Here is a 23,311-nt window from a genome sequence, read left to right as displayed (position 1 = left end):
TTTGACTGTCCTCAGTATGAGTTAACTCAAGAAAAGCAGCGTAATCAGTTACTTTGTAATTTTAAGTTAGGCTGACATCTGATTTTTTTTACAGTGTAGTCTTTTGCAACTTACTTCAAAAGTTACATGGTATATAGAAATTTGCAAGAATGATGTTATTTTAATTTTAAAATCTCTTTATTTTACATAGACATGCTTTTCCTTAAAGACTTCTCAGAGTTAATTCTTCCTGTGAGCTATGCATCCAAAAAGTTATTAAAAAAGACCTTCCTGTTTTTTAATGACATTTTATGTTTCTCTAGCACCACAAACAAAAACCGGGCCAAGGTTTATTATAAAAACACAATTATATTTATACTGTTAACATTTCACATCCAGAAAAGGACTGGGACAGCCTGAGATCACCTGCTGCATGACCTTCTTCCTCAGAGAGGAGACCAAAGTGGAGGTCAGGGGAGAAACTCTTTTAACCACTTAAAATTCGAGGCTCATCACATACTAATGTTTATTGTTCAGTAACTACAGAGACTTCAATGCAAACTGCCTGAGCTATTTTTATGTGATAGAAGTGTGTACTAAAACTTTGGGTTCGCTGGTGGGCCCTGGCCATTTAAGGGGTTTTATATATATATATATATATGATGCAGGTGATTGTGACTGGCCAGTGGCCATGCCACCCAATACTTAATAAAGTTAAAGGAAAACCTATGGAAACTTATGAGTCCATCAGAAATAAAGTGTCAAGCTCCCAGGCAACAAAAGCATTTTTTATTTTAACAAAGTCCAAAGAGCTGAGATAAATGAGGAATAAATCCAGAAGACACATGTGACTTTTGAGATGAGTTCATGTGAAGATTATCTCTACAGTGACGTATGTGACCCTTATTGGAAACCAGTGTGTACCAATGAGGGGAAAAACGGCACCTGCTTTCAGTACAGCAAGGCTATATGTATTTAAACTTGATAAAGTACTGCTATACGTTAACATATTTCATAAGAACTGCCTTTCTGTACATTCAGGTTTACAGATAAGTGTTTTTTTAGGAGTCAGCAGCTCCTATTCTACATATGTGACATGCTTATCGTGTTGGGTACACAGAAAAGAGTATAAAACCCCTCTCTCTGTCTGCCACTGTACACTTCATTCCCCCCTTGGAAGGTAAGAGCTCCCACTCTACTAGAAAGTGCCATTCATTTATTTCTGTCATGCCTCAAACAGAATGATTAGATTTGTTGATCCCAGTTGTTCATTGTAACTGAACTTTCATGCAGTCCAGTAATAACTTACACACCGTGTTTCATCATTGAACTGACTGGCTTTGATATTTGATGTACATTAATGTTTCTGTCTGCTGGCTCTCCCTCCAGGTCAGTATCCATCATGTTGGTCTGTAAGGTGACTGTGGGTCTGCTGGCCCTGCTGCTGGTCTGCTCTGTCCGAGCTGAGGAGGTGAGATATACAAATACAGTTGAATGTAAAAGTGTAGGAGCACAAATTACATGTTTTATTGATTTTCTAAGTGAAAATTAGTTACACATCCTTTACAGAGAACAAACTTCTGCATATTATAACTTATAATTACTGTTTATTTGCTGAATTTAACATATGTGGGAGAAATAAATGAATAAAATGCGTCTGTGCAAAAGTTATGGGAGATTTTATATTTTCTGTTTTAGTTTTTGTGAAACTCAGCAAAGAAAAAAAAAGAAAAAAGTCAGGGCGAGAGGTGATATACGTTCGATGTTAATGTAAGCACCCATGTATAATAAGAGCTTTCTGACTCTAAACCTAGTCCTGACCTTAATCTCAGTAAAAAATAAAAAATTGTCAGAATCAGAGACCCCCTTTTATTTCCTTAAACTGTAACAGTTTATTTATAACAGTTTCCATGTTTTCATGGACTTGTATTCAGTTTTTTAAAGAACTTTGCAGGGATATGTTTCCACAAAGTTCAGTCTTAGAAGTTGGTTGCATTTTCTGCTTCTCATGATCCAAGTAATCCCAAACACATTCAGCAATGTTGAGGTCTGGACTTGAGGGGTGGTCAGCACATTGTTCTGAGAACACCAGCAGCTTTTTTGCTTGATTTGCAGAAATCCATTTGTTGGCAGGTTACCCCTGATTTTCCTCTGGATTTCCTGCAAAGTCAGGACATGTTCTGTAATAATTGCCTCATAATGTATGAAAACAATTGCATATCTGCATACAGCTCATTTACAGGTTCAAGAGGCAACAGCAAGGCTATTGTAATGCATTAAACATGCATTGCTCTATTCATCTTTATTATTCTTTTCAACATGTAATAAATCAATGTGTTTTCTCTGTTTTTCATATGCCACATGTGACTCCTCCTGTAGGCTGGTAAGTCATGCACTTTAGATTAAGCGTTTAATAACAAAAATGTAATGAAGTATAATGATCAGTCAACACAGAACTTAATAAGCGAATTATGATTCTCGAACAACTGTAAATGATGGCGTTTCCCCATAGCTGTTCAGGACGCTTCTGCTGAGCTGTCTGTGGGAGAGCTGCTCGAGAGAGCCAACAGAGACATCAGTATGTACCCACACAAACACACACTGACCGTCACAAAAACACAATAACCCTGAAACTGAGCAGCATAATATACATTCATGAACTGTTATCAGCAGCATATTATGACATTGTTCATAAAAAGCTTTTGTATTTTACATATTTGATCAAGAGCCTCAAATTCAAAGGGAGAGTTGGGGTTGGTTGAAAACTGTGACTACAGTACTTAACACACACTGTGTATAACATAATACAGTACATTGTATGTACTTTATATAACATGACTACTGTATATAACATTTTTGACAATTACTCACTGTAACTTTAATTTCATAACTAAAATGAATCATGCAAACTTACTCATTAAAAAATACAAAGTTACTTAGGTTCAAGCTTATTACACAATAATCAACGAATAGCTCGGATAAAACAAGAGTCCCCATTTCTGAGGACTTAAATGAGAGTATGCTATGATACAAAAATAGCATTTGGCAAAGAGATCTAATGAAAACTAGAATAAAAACATTCATAAATCAACAACATAAACATAAATCAACAACACCACTAAGAATGCTCAGAAAGATCATAGGCAACAGACTATCCAGATTAATTGATCTTTTGATTGAACTATTTCTTTCGGAGTAATTAAAGCATCATACAAGAAATAATCCATGTTATTAGACTTGCGTTATGAATAACAGATAAGTAAACCAAAAAGAATTAAAAAATTATATTGGTATAGCAGTTGCATTCCTGTCCGAATGAGGGAATCAAACCCCACTCTTCTGTGTGTGGGGCAATGGGGCTATCCACTACACAATCTAACTACTACATAGTCAAATATAAAAAAAAACCATAAAAGCTTTGCAATTACTTTTGCTGCAAAACCCAAAAGCAGAAAATGAAAAATAGATATGTGGGCTGGATTTAAGGATAAACTATACACACATGACAGCTGATCTTGTGGGCCAGGCATCATCTGTGGGCCAGAAGTTTGAGACGTATATTCATCAGACAATAGACCAAAACTGTGTGTGTGTTTTAAATGTAAACTAAACTCAGCAGTTATATGATGTATAAAAGGATCTGAACTTCAGGTATGTAATTTCTCTGTTGTGTATGGTAGCTCCTGACTTTGATGAGCCTGAGCTGACTGAAGGAGACATTGCTGTTGACAGTGACAGTGGGAGGAATGCTGATCCCTGCACTTCCCGCGGTTGCATGTGGCCCAAGTCCAGTGACGGCAAAGTCTATGTGCCCTACGTCATCGCCAACCACTACTGTATGTCAGTGATATACAGGAATCTTGTTTCTGTTCTGTTAATGTAGTATTATTTTAACATCTCACCTCTATATCCTCAGCCTCCCGTGAGGTCCAGGTCATCCAGCGTGGTTTGGACTCCTTCTCCTCCATGTCCTGCATCCGCTTCAAGCGCCGCTCCAATGAGAGGGATTACCTCAGCATTGAGTCTCGCAATGGGTATACATTGCAGTTACACTCAGTTAGGAGGAATGGCAGGACAGGAAAGGCTAAATGGAGGATGTGTGCTTTGCTGAATGAAGGGTGAATCATTCTCCTGAAATACAGTGGAAGCCAGTGACACACATGTGTACAACAAATAGTTTGTATGAAACAAAATAGTTGTTGAACGATTTACCCTCCATTCAGCAAAGCACATATCTTCCAACTCATCTCCCCGGTCCTGACTGGCCTGATAAAATGTACCCTCATTGCTATGAAGTTGCAAATTATATGGTGAATTTTGGAAGGGTCCGCTTTTTTTCTCACAGACTTTTATTCACTTTGCATAGCAATTCTCTGTTACCTAGTTCTGGCCAAACAGTTCTTAGACATAAATTCTTAAATAAAGAACCCATTCTAATTTTCTATAAGTGGCAATAGAAGACAGCACAAAGGTAACTTAACTACAAATTAAGAACTTTCTAAGTCCAATTGCTGGCTAGCTATCTAGTTACCCAGTTAACATTAGCATATAGCCTCTGTTATTTAGTGAGGCAACACTCTACACAAATAAAATAAACTACAATAGTCAACTGGTGCATCAAATGAATGAATATGGCAGTTAACCCCTTAAATTTCCAGACTTACATCACAGACTAAGGCTTATTATTTGGTACTTCATTGAAACTGGTTGAGCTATTTTTTGATTACAGAAGTGTGTTATAAAACTTTGGGCCTGCGGATGGGCCCTGGCTATCTAAGGGGTTAACACAGTTCCATTTAAAGTAAATCATTAAGCAAACTAGCTTATTCACATAAAAGGGTTTTCCTAGATACTATTCCTAGATACTACTCTACTAGCTGTAACAGTGATACAGGATTAGGGATGTTCAAAATCAGTACATATAAGCAGCAGACCTCATCCCATTCGCCCTCCACAATTTCCACCATCATGCCCAGAATGGAAATTGGCTGAGAAACTTCAGATTTGAACACTTTTTATAATCCTTTATGGTTTTGCGGGTCAGAGGTGTAGCTAATTGTCCTACTGCAGATGCAACAGCACAACAGCAGGTTCTATACCAATTTAAACAGCATTAAGGAACAACATGCCAGTATTAGGTTTAGATGAAAATAATTTTTGCAGTTAATCTCACTTTCTGTTTTACTTGACAGATGCTACTCTTATGTTGGTCGCCGTGGTAACGCCCAAACAGTGTCTTTGGCCCGCAGTGGCTGCATCTACCACAAAACTGTCCAGCATGAGCTGCTCCACGCCCTGGGCTTCAACCATGAACAGACCCGCAGTGACCGTGACAATCACATTCGTGTTGTCTGGGAAAACATTGTTGACAGTACAGTTCCATTATTTAAAAATCAACCTCATGTTAATATAATAACACACCTATATTTAAATGCATGTTGTTGTTGTTAGTGAGGGTCTTTTTAGATGCTACGTATCTTTTCATACTCATCAGGCATGAAGCACAACTTCAACAAGATCGCCACCCTGAACCAGGGAACCCCCTACGACTACAACTCCGTCATGCAGTACCACAAGTCAGTGACTCAGTATAAAACTGTACTTATCAGCTCAGTGTCCAGAGTACACATCTGTGAAATTTAGAAGTGAAAACATGATTGACTTTCTTTTGTGTTTGTGTTATTTATTTCAGAACTGCTTTCTCTAAAAACGGCAAGCCCACCATGGTCCCCATTCCCAACAGCAACGTATCTTTTGGCCAGGCAACTCAGATGAGCCAAAATGACATCAACAGACTCAACAGACTCTACAAGTGCTGTAAGTATTTAACATCACATTATACAATTTACTCTGTATACATTTCAATAAGATTTTAGTTTGTTAATTTTGTACCATACCAAATCTTGAACAGATGGGAAAATCATGCTTATATGCAAATTAAACATTTTTCTTTTTGCACAGAAACTGGCGAGGACTGCAGAAGGCCTGTCTTTATAGCATAGATCCCTCTTAGGGCATAAGAGGGGCATATGAGACGATATCTCTGCTGCTTTGTTGGTCAGCTCCACAATTTTGACAATAAAACAAAATTGCATTTTCAGTTCACTGTCATTGTTCTTTCTCAATGCAAACATAATTAATGTATGTGCAATTTTGACATCAGAAAGAAAAGTTCTAAATTAATACTGTAACCCAACTGTAACCCAAACTGAAAAAAGGGATAATAAATTAGTCCCTGATATATCCCTTCTTCTGATTTTCCAATCGTAACCACTGTAACTAGGCCTGGCCACTTCTGATAAGCTTTCAGAATGACCGGCCTTCTGCCTTAAAATATACTTATAGTACACCCCCCAACGTCTTTAGAGTAGACTATACCACTGATCCTACATTTAGACTAGTATCTAAAATGCATATTCAGAATACAGAATTAAAAGATCTGTATTCAGTCCAAGTTACATTTTGTAAAGGCAGTATTCAGGATACAGTTACCTTTTATATTTTTCTGAGAATACTGTTAGAATGCTTACCCACTAAATCAAACAACTTTAAATGAACACCTTCAATACTTATTTATTAACTATTTTAGAATCAGTGCATGGCCTGTCAAGACGTACTCAAAAAGAGAACCAAAAATAAATAACATCCTGCTTAAATCACTGTGATGATCCAGTTATTAATCTCAGTGTTACTGAGCTCTTCTAAAGCCTGAATAGACAGATAAATTGATGTGATGGTCAGTTATTAATCTCAGTGTTAGTGAGCTCTGGTAAAGCCTGAGTAGACTGATAAATCAATGTGATTAGCCAGTTATTAATCTTAGCATTCCTGAACTCTTTTGAGGAATGAACTGAACAGTCTCCTCAATGGTGAACATGAGTGATAAGCTCAGCATCAGTGTTCTATGTCTTTCGTGACACATTACACACATCTCAGTAACTGAAAATCACATAGCTACCCACTTTATTGCCAAATTCACATCTGGGTCATGATGAAGTGTTTGTTTCACGAGACATCCCATTAACTGCAGTGGGAGTTTATAATGGTTGCTAAAGGATGTCAAGGTCTCTGTCTTAGTACTGTTTTCTACATTACACAAGGGGCAACTCACAGAATAAGGAAAGGACAGAATAACGATTAGCAAATTTAATTATGAGAACACACTTGCTTAGACTACGCTAATCTTAGTGAGGTCTAGCTAAGCACTCTTTATAATGCAAACAATTATTGAGTCCAATATAACACACAAAAACTTTGTCAATAATTGCTTTGTCTTGTGTTTGTTCAGGTTAAAGAACGACAGTGCAAATGTCTCTTTTCTTTGTTGTTGCTGTATTATGTTTGCTTGCTAATTAGCCAGCTAGCAGAGTAAAGAAACCAAGATTTCTGGGCAAGGTCTGCCGCTGGATTCTTGTTAAGTGATAACCCGTCCCTCAAAAGGGTCACCCAACAAACTTCACCTGAGCTAACACAGTAAAGGAACAGCTCTTAAAATGGCTGTTTCCCCAAGAGGAAATGGTGGGGGCAAGTTGAGGAGGGCATGTTAAAAACAGAGAGGAGAGGAAAACCTGCAGCTTTTTTCTGAAGAACTGCCATTATCATTATTCCTAAACTGAGAAACTTCTCACAGAGACTGTTAATCCACTGTTAAGTTGGAATAAAAAGAAACGGCTACCTTTTTTGACTAGGAAATGAAATGCCACTCAGTTGAGCAACAGTTAAGGCAGATAGTTCAGGGCGGAAAAGAGGCACAGGCAATGTGTGTCATACTGTAAACAATGTGCATCACACAGGTCACCTGCTGCATGACCTATTTCCTCTTACGAGAGGAGACTGCAGTGGAGGACAGGAGGAACTCTCCCATGAACATGCAAGAGCTAAACTGTCTTATAAGTTCTCCATTAACTGCAGCTATAAGACTGTTTGAAGTTTAATCTTTTTAAAGAGCGATAAATTGTCATGGTTCAAATGAAATACTAGCATAATTTTAAACTATAGAAAAAACTGACCAATTAAACATACGCTTGCTTGAACAGATATCTTTTTTAAGAAGCTTATTGAACTTACATTCTTAATATTGTGTAGCAGAGGTCAGGAGTTATAGAACAGACTCTTTCACAAACTGAGCTGTAAGTGATCTTAGGGGTTTGCAACAGATAATGCCTCAGGAGATTGGCAAGATACGCAGGAGCTATGCTTTTAAAAAAGATGGTTCTTCAAGGGTTCTCTAGTAAAGAAAAATGGTTCTACATAGAACCATGAATGCACTAAAAACCCTTTGCATGATTAAGAGGGTCTTTTTGTCTTTAAAGCATTATTTAGATTGATGGAGAATGTCCTGTAGATAGTTCTAAACTCTTAAAAAAATGGTTCTTCAAGGGTTCTTTAGTAAAAGAAGAGGTACTTTATTGTAATGATGTCAAGCTTGTAATAATAGAAGAACCATTTTTAGTGCAATATAGAACTCTTTTCAAAAAGGGTTTTATATAGAACTGAAGACAACAAATTCTCCATCAATCTGAAGAATGCTTTCACCATGCAAAGGATGCTTTAATGATGCAAAGGGTTCTTTGAGTGTTTATGGTTCTATATAGAACCATTTTCTTTACTAAAGAACCCTTGAAGCACCATATTTTTAAGTGTGTATGTACAACCTTTTGAAAAGGGTTCTGTATAGCACCCAAAAGGGTTCTTCTACAGATACAAGCTAGACATTGTAACAATAAAAGAACCATTTTGTCTACTACCTAGAAAACGTTTCAGAAAGGTTCTATATAGAACGAGCTACAACACATTCTCTGTCAACCTGAAAAACCTTTTATGATGGAAAGAACCCTTTAACCATGTACAATGTTTATTGAGCAATCATGGTTCTATATAAAACCATTTTCTTTAGTAAAGAACCCTTGAAGAACCATTGTTTTTAAGAGTGTAGGGCCTTAAGGTCTCAGTGTAAGACCTTGTAGTCAAAGCAAAACTTAATAGGAAGGTAGTAAAAACTGAGGAAGACATGAAAAATACAAAGCACATGGTCCTCATTTCAGTGATATCAATATCAACTAAAGTGACCTAATCTCCTAAATATCACTTTAAATATACAATACTGTGCAAAGGTCCTAGGCAATCTGAGAAAATACTCACTAACATTAGAATATGTACAAACTAAACAATACACTGTGTGGGGGTGTGTTACATTAGCCATGTCCAAAGTTCAGTATTTACATTAACCATCATCAGTTTGTCTAATCAGCCCTTCATGAAATTCAATCAGGTGTGCTGCTGATGGAGTTGAACAAATTCAATGACTGGAGTGCAGCAGGAACCAAACCTGTGTTCTTTTAAGTGAATTCTTCTAACCAGGATACAAATACTTATTATAAAAACGTGGAATTTATGTTACTATGTTTTTATGTATTAATGTTTATTTGTATTTTTTCTAATTTAATAGTGTTTTACTGGCACTCACTGCCAAGATCAGTAGTTATAAACAGTTGTAAACAAAGACCTTATATCTAGAGCAGATATAAATCAAAATTTCTCAGTAAACAAGTAAATAAATAAACATAAAAATATAAATCTAAAAGTGCTGACACAATTCTGGAAAGATAAAATGTCATGGATAAAGTAAAACAGCACAGTTCAAGCAATAGTGAAAAAAAGATGTTTTGTCCTTTCATATCCAGCAGTCCCCAAGGACACCACCGGTCAAATTTTCATTTCAGGGGAATGACAGCAGGCTCTTTTTTCTCATAGGTCTGAGATGGAGATGTACTTGTCAGGTTGAGGCAGCCGATAAAGCTGCAAGGCTGCTAGTTTGAAAAGGAGCTTACAGCAGATTAGCTCTTGTCTTCTCACAGAGATTCACCAAGTTTGAGTCTGAGAAACATCTCACAGTATGGGGTTGTCAAAATTAATTAGATTAGTTTTAAAAAAAAGGATAAAATACAAAATGTGCCAAAGCATTTAACCTAATTTGAACAGGAGTGCGCAAACTTTTGCACACGATAGTATTTATGTATGTATATTTAAACAAAAAAAATGTATATGGATATGTGTAGATCAGTAGATTTAATAATATTTTTTTAAAAATACATGTAATTCAATAATAGTGACAGCCTTAGTAGAGATATTGCTAAATGATGAAGCTCTATGAATGTAAAGGAGTCTTTAAAAATAGATGCTCTCAGACTGAGTCAGATAACATCCATATGGGAATAGAAATAAATAAATAAACAAGTAAACAAACAAACAAATAAATAATCTACAGCAACTACATAACACCTCCAACTGATAACTGTTGTTTAGGTGTGATCGGCTTTCTTTGAGGCACTGAGGATTGTATGGTTCTCTTTAGGGGCGGTTCAACCTTGTAAAGTATGAGGGAATGAGTGTGCGTGTGTGTGTGCGTGTGTACGTGTGTGTGTATGTATGTTGCAGGGGGAAGGTACATGCTCTCTCCAGGCAGAGGGTGTGAAACTGGTGTGTGCTGAGGATGTGTGAGGTACTATGTGGCAGACAGCCGGTTTCTTAGCAACAGCCCACGAACAGAGGAAGAGGAGAGAATATGGAAGCAGGGGATGCTCTTCTGATTCTATCTTCAGCATGACACGTCCTTCTGCTACTGATGCACTGATACTGTCTTTAGAAAGAGTTACACGACTCATCGCTCCGGCATGACCCAAAGTAGTAAAACATCTTTCAGTGCAGACTTGTGAATTAGGAAAAGCTACACTCTTAGCAAAAAAGGCTCTATATAGTACCAACAATTTTTTTTGACTTGTAACAATCACAGAACCCTTTCTGGTGCTGTATATACTTTATGACCAAAAGTATGTAGGCACCCCTCCTAACTACTGAGTTCAGGTATTTCAGTCAGACTTATTGCTAGCAGATGTAAAAGATCAAGAACATAGCCATGCAATCTCCACAGACAAACAATGGCAGTAGAATAGGTCATACTAAAGAGCACAATGGGCCTCATTCACCAATAACTTTCTAAGTTTTTTCTTAAATTTGTTCTTGAGAAAGGTCCTAAGAAAAAGTCTTCGTCAGATTTATGGTGTGCTCTTAAACTGCAAAATTGTTTACCCCTTTGTGCTCAAGTGTGCGTAGATTCTCTTCTTACTTAAGAACAAACCCACTGCTTTGTGGGTTTTAAGAAGAAATTTAAGAGTGGTTAGTGAACGAGGCCCAGTGGCTTTAAAAGTGGCACTCTTATAAGATGCCACCTTTGCCACAAGTCTGAAATTTCAGCCCTGCTAGATCTGCCCTGGTTAACTGTAAGTGCTATCATTGTGCAATGGAAGAATCTACGAGCATCAACAGCTCAGCCACAAAGCAGTAGACCATGCAAACTCACCAAGCGGGGCCACCAACAGCAGCCTTGTGTAGCGCCTCACCTGTCTTCTCACTTCAGAGCTCTAAACTGCCTCAACAGCTCTAAACTGCCCCTTCTCATCCAACATCTGTGCCTGATTTCACACATGCACCTATAACTGAACAGGCACAAATTCCTACAGACATCCTCCAAAATTTTGTTGAAAGCCTTCCCCATCAGATTGGAACTGCAAAGGGGGGGCAACTAATGATTCTAATGCCTATATTGGAGTTCTTTTCTGGAACAGCTCCAAAGAATCATTCTGGTATACCAAGAACACATACAGTGAATCTAGCTGAAAATCAGTTGAAATGGGTAAAAAGCTATTCTATAGCTATTGTGTTCTCCAAGAGCTCAATTATAGCAGTTTCCAGTTGTCAAAAAACAGAAGCGTTGATGTGTATTGCCAGGATTTGTTATTACTTTACTGTCTGGTAGATTGGAACAAGACTACTGTTATCAAAGCCCTTGGCCCTAATGCTAATCGTAACCACAGTAAGAAAAAAGAAATCTTTTGGTTCACTTGGTTCAATTTGTTTTTCAAAGGAATGGTACATTTTGTGTCCTTGAGCAAAATATGACACTTTTGTCCCCACGATGATGGTAAAACACAGTCAAGACAAGAACATACACACACATTTAAATTCTTTATTTAGGTTCATAATTAAAAATATAGAATAAAAAAGGGCCCATTAGCATCCAGTCATGCATAAACCCGCACACCCGCACACATATGTATGGACTTCACTTTGTCTGGTCTGACCTATTTACACCCTTTGATTCTCCCTCACACCTGACTACACTCTTCTCTCACCTCTATTCAGTTCCCTCCCCTAAAATAGACAGAACAGCTCTGAATATCAGCCATGCTAACTCAATCATCCCCGGCACTGCCTCGCCACCTCCCGAGCTGCTTTGCCTGCCAGATCATCGGATTCTGCCTCCCTTCCACACACCCCCATCTGTCTCTGAGCTCCTCGGGAGGTGAGAATGGATTTGAGAACTCCCCCGGGCCTGGCACGCCTCCCTCCTTCTCTCCCTCTCTTTCTCTCTCTCTCTCTCTCTCTCAGTGTTTCTCATTCGCATCTCTGCCTTTCGCCATGCCAGATGGTAGTTTATCAGGGAGCTCATCGGAGCAGGACTCAAACAAATGCTGATGACACTGTGCAGCCTCCAAACTCTTTGTTTGGGTACACTTCACTGAGGCCAGAGCCACCCTTTGGCTTCACAAAGCTGTCCACTCGCCTTTTAGGTGAAACTCATGTAAAAGCTCGCAGATGGAGTCGTTGATGGGTTTCGTTGTCAAAACAGAAAGGGCAAATGTCATGCCCGTATGGCCGAATGCAGACGAAAAGTCCTAAAGAACACAAGCTCAGAGAAGGCTGTGTCTCTCTCTTTCTCTGTATCCATTCAGCTCGATTGTCCTATCCATGCTCTGCCCACAATTATGCCCACAAATTTTTCATAGTTACTGTTGCTGTTAGACAAGCTTTACAGAATGCCATTCAATCCTATTCAATCAAATGAGAAATAGTAGCATACAACCTTTTTTGTCAACATATCTAAGTATTTATAGAGATGGTGTCTAAGTATGTATTGGGCTGATATCAGTTCAGATATCAACAATCAGATATAAAAGGGAAAAAGAATTAATCTAATCAAATCCTGTAACAAATCTAAACTACACACACATTGTATGATGTGATGTTAGCTGTGTTTTACCATTAAGAACAAATAATAACCACATTTGCTCATTCATTAATGAAGATTACCTGCGTATTTTACCGCTTGCATGATATGAAAAGCAGCCATGCATTTATCTTAATTAAATTTGACGACAGCGATTCATAATACTACACAATGCAAAAATAACATCTGATTTCCTCATGATTTTCCTCAATAAACCTTCTAACTGTTGTAGGAGAACAGCGGAGACAGGCATCGTCACATAGCAGGTTTACAGAAATGCAGGTCCAGCTTCATACTGAGCAAGTTTAGCATGACAGGATCAGGAAAAAGTCCCTAACTATAAGAGGAAGAAACACAGAGAGGATCCAGGACTCAAACACCCATTCCTGTTCTGGTCCATACAGGGCAGTGGAGTTACAGTAAGCTAATAAACCAATTCAACCATTTTTTAATCTTTTTGCAAGTACAGGGCAATCTGAATTCTTATCCATGGTTACAATTATTATAATTAATCATATGATACAGATGTAGTGGATAGAAATTAGGTTGAAAAGCACTGGAGGCTGGAGTGTTTCTTTAAATAGAGCCTTTCAGATCAGACAGAGGACAATGTGAGATAAAGTAATGACTAATGTAGAAGTCTATCCAAATTATGAGAAAAAGACTATGAGAAACAGATCTGCTGGATTAGCGACTGGGCTAAATACACAGCGTTAGATATATATTTCTCTCATTCTATATACAATTTGATTAAAGTGATTTGTGAACTGAGTTCCTTGATAAAATATAGGCCTTTATCCTGCGACCTACAGAGGCTAGCCACAGAAAAGACAATGAGACAGTCACACTCCTCAAAATGCTAAATGTAGAAAAACGAGAGGGGGGGGGGACTATGGAAAAATGTAGCTGCAGGGTGGTATTTCACCATTTCTCCTCCTCCTTTCTTACACAGCCACTGTCTCTCTCTATCTCTTTCTTTCTCTTGCCATCTCTCAGAGCAGTATTAGAAAGAGAGAATGCTACACAGGACTGCAGGAAATTTGATCCATCAAAATCTCATAACTTGAGTAATGTCAAGGAATGTTCCTTCTGTGCTTGTTGCAATAGCGCGCAGACACACGCACATACACACACACACACACATACACACATAATTTTGTCATGGATGTCGTGAGGCTGGAAGTTTGGCGCTTGGCGTCCCAAAGCAGCTTGTCATGAGCTGAGCGTGAAATCGCGTGTATTCTTGATTTCATGTTGCTCACTTAGCTTCCACAGCCAGAGCTGCCAGACACATGTCACGCTAACTCTAGCACTGCTAAAGGGCTAAACAACAGCGTCTGCTCTACAGCCATTCAGAAACCAGCACAGCTAACTAGCAAAACAGTTAGCGGCAGATTTACTAACGTTTTGAGCTGTTGCAAATTCCATTTTGGCATTAACAAGAGGCTGTTGCGATTGACTACATAGGCACAATAGTCGATTAGCGCCCACAGAACAATCAAAGGGGTGCACACAAGGCGATTATTAAACTTAACCACCTATTCTGATTAACCAAGACTGATAGTAAATACAGATTGTGCGCTGTATAACGCCTGAGAACAGCTTGGCTTAATTTTGCCGCTAATATAGTTGCCATTGTTGTTGCTCTGAGACAAAGTAAAAAGAGTTTCAATCACATTTATTTTGATGTAAAAACACTTGTTAATGCTGTCCAGGTAATATTCTTGTCAAATAGTTTTACGAAAACATCATTTTAACTCCTTAAATGGCCAGGGCCCACTAGCAGGCCCAAAGTGTTACTCATTGCTATAGCCTAAGAATAGCTCAGCTGGTTTGCACTGAAGTCTTTTCAGTTATAGAATAATAAGCTGTAATAAGCCTGGCATTTTAGGAATGCTTTTTCTTAATACTTTAAGTATACCCTACAACACTATCAAAGATCAGGTTTTGCTTGAGTAATGATTTGACATTTTCTTTTCCAAATGATCATTAAAAGCACATATTAACACTCTTTGGCTCTGCAATCCTGGCTTTACTAAAGCTACTCCTTACTTTGTTCTTCCTGAATGTCTTTTTTTCTCAAAATAATTTATTGTGTTGAAATGATGACATACTTTCCTATGAGTAATACCTCACTTTTTCTGACTCTTTATTGTGTCTTTCAAGTCAAAATCTTAAGAAAATAAGTCATTATTTCAACCTAATGAGTCACAGTTTGAACCTGAAACAGACGTATAAAAAGATCTTTTTACCCTACTGTGTAGTGGAAATGGTCTCTTATTCAAAAAACATGTGACCCAAACAATGTGGCTCTATTGCTCTAATCATATATTAATTATGAACTTGTCCCTGTTTTTCTTTGCATGGAGGTTCTTGGTAGGTAACCTACTGAACAGGCCACCCCAACCAGCACAAAGTGTCCATAGACTTTAATTACCGTCTCTTTTAGTACATCTGCCTCTTAGTCTTTTCATTGCCTCAGTCTAACTTACCCTACAAGGTCATCCCTCAAGCTACATTACTGATAACTTTTATAATCAGCAGCTGCTATGTCTGAATGTTGAAGGATATAAAGCAACTAGTGTGAGTTGTGAGCTACAGTTTCCTGTTGAATTGGACTTTTGCCAACATTCTATAAAGCTTGTCCAACCTCATCACAGCAAATGTGAAACTGTCTTCTAGGAAGTCAAGGTGTCTGGATATGTCGTAGAATCTGGGACACTCTCATATGAGGGTCTGCTTTCTTAATGCTTCTATTTATCCTTGTTCAGGAGTCATGATATCTGTATGCAGAGGCTGGTCTAGGTGAGTCTGAAGGCTGAAGGAGTAGGTACTGTTGCAGAACTAGGTGGCCCATATGCCTTATTAAGGGTATAGTGTGTATGCATGTGTGTGTGTGTGTGTGTATGTTTGAAGAGGCAAACATCTAAAAATAGCCGTGCTTCTGCCTACCTACTGCCATACACGCACTGCAAAGACAACACATCCTAAGCTGATTATGAGCATTACAGAGATACTTTTGTGTCCTCTTTTTAATATAAGCAGCTACATGATGTTTTATCAGTGCATATAAAAATCATCTCACCACCACTGATTTTACACATCAGTGACATACTTTATAGTTTACTTACTTTTACCAATAACTGTGTGGATGTATTTACCCATTTGTGTAGAAATGATGTTTGAATCAGAAAAATTAAATGCATGTTTTTTCAGTTTGTGCTTCATTAATCCATATTCCTGATCAAGGCCTTAATATGAGGCACATGTGAGAACATGTAAAAAGCAAGTTTTTGTTTAGGCTCAGAACACACTCTTAGCAAAGAGTTCCAAAAAAGAGTAAGAACTCTAATATAGTACTGAAAAAGTTTATATGACATATAATACTAGGGGTGCAAGATCAGCCAATGATGAGCCTTACAAGTGATCAGCAATTGGTCAGCTTATTATGTTGGTTTTGGTCGATCTGTGTTGCAGTTTTACGATTTAAATAACGTGAAGCAGATAAGAGCACTCACGCTGTATTTGAGTACTACTGCTACACCTACCAAACTGTTATAGTGCAATTTTGCATGACTCATTGCACTAAATAGCCAGTTGCCTCTTATTTTCAATCTAACATTTATTTGATTCATATATTTAAATAGGTGACTGACTTTTGTCTCATTAAAGAACACATTTTAGCTATTTTTATAATTGTAGTCAATTTATTTTGCAACTTTGGCTAATGGAAAGTACTGGAAATGTGCTAGTGGGATTTATCTGTTTTGTTAAAAATACATTGCATAAAAAGTGGCCAAAAATAACCTGTCAGTGCAGCTTTTTGGTGCCATATAGAACCATTTTGAAAAGGTTCGATAAAGACCTACATACAGCACATTCTCCATCATGAAGAAGAACTATTTATTTATGCAAATCACTATTTCCAACATTTAAATGGTTATTTGAGTAGCAATTATCTATAACCACTGCCTTTGCCAAAGAACGCTTAAAGAACCCTTTTTTAAAGGGTGTATACAAATTCAAATTTCAAATGCAAATTAGAAGCGTGAAAATTCGGCTCCAAAATTTTTGGTTAAAAAAAATGAGTGGGTTCTATCGTTGTGTCTGTGAAGTGGGAATGGTGAGGGGTGGAGGGTGGGAGAGTGGGGAGGTATATTGCGGCAAGCATCATATCACTGTTGAGACACCTGTCCCAGAAATAACGTCTCACCCAGGAGCCGAATTAAGATTAAAACGTCAACCGTGAAGCTGCAGGAGCTCCAAAAAATAACTCAGAAAATCCTCAAGCTTACAGACTGAGATTCATTAGAAAAGCATCTCATTTCTCACTGTCACTAAGACTGCTGTGGCCTCGACCAGCCAGTGCCAAGCTTCAACAGATTCAGTTTCACCCAGGGTATAGAGAGAGAGACAGAGAAAAAAGAGATAGACAGAAAGAGACAGAGAGAGAGAGAGAGAGAGACAGACAGACAGACAGACAGACAGAGATTAAGAGACAGACAGATATGAAGTGAGAGATGGAGAGAGAGGAAGATACAGAGACAGAGAAGGAGAGACAGAGAGATGGAGAGACATAGACAGAGAGAGAGAGAGAGAGTGAGAGAGAGACCTAGACAGAGAGAGAGGGAGCTTTCATTGTGACTCACACTGATGAAGGTCAAACAAGCCCTGATCAATGCATCTGCCTGTAACTGTATGTCTGGCTGAACATCAGAAGCTCAGGAAACAGCACACATTAACGGTCAGCGAGGTAGCCAGCTAAGTCTCTGATTTATCAGTGGACAGATCGATAAAGCAATCATTTAGATGGTCTCCTAACCCTATACACCAGTGCCTCTACTACAGCTGTGATTAAGCAGATTTAGAGGTGAATGTCACACCTTTCATGGAGTGTGAAATACTTTTGTGAAATATACTTTATAAAATACATCTTATATCAAATACATACACTTTAATATTGACAAACTGGCCATCCTATGAAATCAGACAGTGTCAGTCAGAACAGTCTGTCCACATACAGAGGGATTCAGTGTCGTTTGGAAAATAGTGATATGGAAAAAAAAGAGATTAAAAAACAGAGATATGTTTGGATGAGTCATCCTTGACCATATTTTCCACAAGTGAGTGAGTGCATGTGTCATGTACACCAAGAGAACGGTACAGGCCTGAATGTTTTACCCCTGCAGTGAGAGGGTCCCGTCACTCTGTGATGTTGTGGGGGGCCATACCCACTGCTAACAGATGGATAAAATTAAGCACATAGCCTTGCAGTCTTGATAGACAAACACTGGCAGTAGAATGGGTCATACTGATGAGCTTATTGACTTTAAACCTGGCACTGACGTAGGATGTCACCTTTGCCACAAGTCAGTTTGAGAACTTTCTGTCCTGCTAGATCTGCCCCAGTCAACTGTAAATGCTATTACTGTAAAATGGACGCACGTTTGAGCAACAACAGCTTAGCCACGAAGTGGTAGACCATGCAAACTCACAGAGTGCCGAAGCCAGAGTGCTGAAGGGCACAGTGCCTATCTTATGTTAAATCACTTTTCCATGGTTTCCATGGCCGAGCAGCACCTTCCTGAAACACTTTATGTTGGTATTTCCTTTGATTTGTCATCCAGCCACAAGGTGAGGGACAGGGAGTGACCCAAGCAAACCCAAAACAACATACACACACAGAAGACCAACAGAAAATTTGTTGCCCTTTTTATTTTAATTTTATCTTATTATTGCTGCTTATTCTTTAAATACTGAATTTTCTGAGACTTCTTAAACTTCTACATGTTCATTCTTGTTTCAGCAATGCTTCGCCAGTTATCGGCATGGTGTAACAGTATTGTGATTGGGTGATGGGTTTAACCAGTTTCGAGGGGTGGTAGTATTTAGTTCATGAACTGTAGCTGTACTTGTTAATTTTTTCAAATAATTGGTCAGATATCCTCTGATTCAAATAGCTTATTTTACAGGACACTTTACGGCCTGAGGCCTACAGTCATTAGATTTTGCATTTATAAGAATTCATATAAAGACATTGATCCAAAAGGAATGAAAAAACAGATTTACAAAGGGGTTGATTTTCATCTCTTTTTATTTCTGTAACTGAGGGAACAACATCCTCTTACATCCCTCCTCAAGTCAGCCACTGGAAGTACTGTAACTATATGTGATCATGCTGAGAAACTCACTGCATTGAACTGAACTGAAGTGAAAGATTCACAACAATCTTTCAACAGTGGTTTTAAAATCCCACACAACAGGGTGATCCAGATCTGCTTCATTTATTTAAAATGTATGTATTGATAATGAGATGAGAGATTTTCAAAATTCAGGGCCAGAGTGAGGATGAAATAAGAATAGATTTGCCTGCTGACGCCCTCCATCTGTTCAGGAGCGGAACGGGCAGAGCAAGGGGAAGGCTGGGAACAGGAAGAGAAAGAACTGGACCATATGGTGCCAGTTGTAGAAATAGGGAGGGAGAGAGAGAGAAAGAGAGAGCGATAGGGAGAGAGATACAGAGAGAGAGAGAAAGAGAAAGAGATGGAAAGAGAGGGAGAGAGAGGAAAGAAATAGAAAAAAGAGAGAGGGAGGGAAAGAGAGAGATAAGTGGAGAGAAAGAGGGATAGAGAGAGAAAAGGGATGGAAAGAGATGAAGAGAAAGAGAGATAGGGAGCGAGAGAAATAAAAAGAGAGGTAGGGAGAGAGAGAGAGAGAGAGAGATAGGGAGAGAGAAAGAGAAAGGGATTGAAAGAGAGGGCGAGAAAGAGAAAAAATAGAGAGAGAAAGAGAGTGGGAGAGAAAGAGAAATGGGGAGAGAGAAGGGGGATGGAAAGAGAGAAAAAAACAGAGAGAGAAAGAGAGGTGGGGAAAAAGATAGGGAGAAAGAGAGAAAGGGCTGGAAAAAGAGGGAGAGAACAAGAAAAGAGAAAGAAGGAGAAGAAGAGAGAAAGAAAAAAGTACAGAGAAAAAAGAAGGGGAGCTAAATTTGACCAAGGCTTTACTGCTCCTCAGCCTATATGCAAATAATAATAATAATAATAATAATACTTATTTGTATACTACATTTTCAAACAAGTTTTAAAAGTGCTTTAAAGAGGAAATAAACATAAATGACATAAATAAACATAAAAGACAATAGTTGTCTTTAGAATAGAAATAAATGAAATAATAATTTATTAGTAAAAGACAAGATTCTTCACAAAGAATAAAAAATATTTAAATATAGCTCCATGAATAATTATTATATTTTTCTGTTTTTCCACCTCATTGTTTCAGTAATGCTAAAATAAGTGTCACTAATGCAGCACAGGCTGATACATTTCCATCACTCTCACGTCCCACACGTACTTCACTGATCTGTTAAAAGCATAAACGTTTGACTGTTGTCCTGACCAAACCAGCATATCTCTAAAACTGCCGCATCACACATTCCACCAAGAGAAAGTTCATCAGTTATCACACTAGCAGTCCACAATAAAAGACAAAGGCTTAAGATTTACAATTCAGAGAACGTACAAGACTCTCTCCATGAGCTCACAGATACAGAGAGAGAGAGAAAGATAGATGTACATAAGTGATGGATATCGGTATAAAATGACACAGTTGGAATTATAAACTGCAGTGAACTCATCTCCGGCTCTGGGGGCCTCTTTAACGTCTTCCTCCTCAGGGGTGCGGGATAATGACTGGGATTATGTGCAGAGGTGTGAAATTGCCGCCACTGTTGTGGCAAGACTAAATCACGTGTGCACTGCAATCTACTACAGTCCTACATCAAACTCAGCACAGCAAAAAAAACTGGGAGGCTGCACTTTTAACCATGCCTTACCCACAGCTCTTTCAACAGACTGTAATGAGTAATAAATAAATAATTTGTGTTTTGCATTATCAATTTTACCTGCAGAGGACCACCACCAGGATTTGCATATACCAGGGGTCGGCAACCCAAATGTTAGTAAGAGCAATTTTGTCCTTTCAAAAAAATCAAGCCACATTGGGAGCCACAATACTTTATGTTCATTTTACCATCTTGGTTGTAAATATGTCTCAGTATGTGCTGATGTGCTACTAAAGGCTAAAAAATATGTTAGTATAAACGAAAACACAGACTTATTTTGCTCTGCTTTAAGCTTCAGCTCAGCTATAGCTGCTTTTCTCGCATCTCCGGCAGGATACTTTTCCTCGAAAGTTAAAGGTTAAAGTTAAAAGTTAAGGGTTAAAGGGAAAATTAGCAGTTATACATAATACAACTCAAGTGTTTAAGACCATTTACTGTTAAAACTGTGTTTGAATGATAAGCAGAGCTTAATTTTACTGCAAAGGAGGATTGTTTCATTTTTACCTAAAAATCTAATTCTGCTGTGGAGCCGTAACAGGGCAGCAGAAGAGCCGCATGTGGCTCCAAATGTGCAATTATGCACATTTTTCTGTCATTAACATTAGATATGAAATTTTGACACAAGAAAGAAAAACATTGAATGATTATTCAAATCAAATTCTTATCAGCAGTGTTACTCACTGTGCATGTGGCTTATGAATTGAAGGGCTTAAATTTTGAAATACTTAATTTTACTCATTTTTTTAATTGAAAGTATTTGACATAGCATGTAAACATTTTATAATGTTTTATATTTGTAACAAAATCAATGCATTTACATATGTCCACCTATTCAACGTATGTTCATATCCCTCTCATTCACGATGAGGTTATAAGGAGTGTTTCAGCCCGAACTGCTTTTCGAATGAGCCACAGTATAGGACAGTATAGTGGCGAACTGTGATAATTGCAGCTAGGCCTTCAGTTTGGGCCAAAAAAATGATAAAAATCACTTCCCAAAGCCTAAAGTGATGTTTTTTTCTTCATAAAACTGGTCCCACCCACTTTAAACCAAAACGTTCTGTGACCACTGATGAAGGACTAGAGGATGACCAACACAAACTGTGCAGCAGCAGATGAGCTATCGTCTCTGACTTTACATCCATAAGGTGGGAGTGTCTAACAGAGTGGACAGAGAGTGGACACAGTGTTTAAAAACTCCAGCAGCACTGCTGTGTCTGATCCACTCCTACCAGCACAACACACATTAACACACCACCACTGTGTCAGTGTTACTGCAGTGCTGAGAATGATCCACCACCCAAATAGTACTTGCTCTGTGAGGGTCCACGGGGGTCCTGACCTCCGAAGAACATGGTAAAAGGGGGCTAACAAAGTATGCAGAGAAACAGGTGGACTACAGTCTGTAATTGTAGAACTACAAAGTGCACCTATATAGTAAGTGGAGCTGATAAAATGGACAATGAGCGTAGAAACAAGGAGGTGCTCATAATGTTATGCCTGACCGGTGTAGTATCTCATAATAATGACTTACTATGTCATAGTTATGAATCTCATAATTGCAATCTCATAATTTCAACTTCGTATCTCATAATAATGAGATTCAATCTCCGAATTATGACTTTATATCTCATAATTATGACTTAGCATCTCAAAATAATGACTGTCATGATTTGGCATGTCATAATTATGACTTCTTATCTGATAATTATGACATACTTTCTCCTAAATATGAGTGAGTCAGTAATTATTATCTTAGGATTTTAAGTCATTATTATGAGAAACTTTCTCATTTGTATTATTATAAGATTCTATGCCATTATTGAGATACAATCTTGTTATTATGAGATAACAAGTCTTAATAGCCATAATAATAAGAAACAATTATATACCTGGTAAAGTGTTTCAGTTATGTTGTTATGTTACTAGCCTATTCTTGCTAATAGCTTGTCAGTGTTTAACCAGTACTTCAGACTACACCTCTGACTATGCCTTCTGGTCACAGCACATCATGTAACAATACAGACCAGTTCATAACATTTTTACACACTTGGCCAGAGGTGGGCTAACCATTTTTTAAAGCCACCATAGCATCAACAAAGCTAGAGTCACAAATGCCAAAAACAGCTCTGCAACAAAGTACTAATGAAAAAACAAGAATAGTTGTCTGAATGAATATGTCTGAATAGTTGTTTCCCCTCACTGTATCTTGATAGAAGCCACAAATGCTTTAAGCACACAGGCTTTAAACATGCACACACACCCCTGGTGTCGCCCTGAACGGTCGCTTCTTTTCTCTCGTCCTCTCCAGAGTCCCCCTGATCAGCTCGTGGCCCCCGATTGCTCTTAGATCCTCCAATGAGTGTATGAGTGTGAGTGCCTGTGTGTGCGCGCGCGAGTGTATGCTATGCCTGCAGCTTGCCAGA

The 23,311-nt window shown here is 38.3% G+C and overlaps 1 protein-coding gene across 1 annotated transcript; it reads left to right on the top strand.

The window, feature by feature from the left end:
* The first annotated feature begins 1,372 nt into the window (after positions 1 to 1,372).
* c6ast4 (six-cysteine containing astacin protease 4) lies at positions 1,373 to 6,044 on the top strand. Its single transcript, XM_036583901.1, has 9 exons — positions 1,373 to 1,450; positions 2,359 to 2,362; positions 2,492 to 2,557; positions 3,660 to 3,815; positions 3,896 to 4,013; positions 5,172 to 5,350; positions 5,474 to 5,555; positions 5,672 to 5,796; positions 5,941 to 6,044. Coding segments are annotated over exons 1-9 (801 nt in total). The 5' UTR covers positions 1,373 to 1,381; the 3' UTR covers positions 5,943 to 6,044.
* Positions 6,045 to 23,311: the final 17,267 nt, after the last annotated feature.

The sequence above is a fragment of the Colossoma macropomum genome, unplaced genomic scaffold (genome assembly GCF_904425465.1).
Source record: "Colossoma macropomum unplaced genomic scaffold, Colossoma_macropomum, whole genome shotgun sequence".
NCBI classification, from domain to species: domain Eukaryota; kingdom Metazoa; phylum Chordata; class Actinopteri; order Characiformes; family Serrasalmidae; genus Colossoma; species Colossoma macropomum.
The sequence above is the reverse complement of the archived record's forward strand: the minus strand, read 5'-3'. Positions and strand labels throughout refer to the sequence as shown.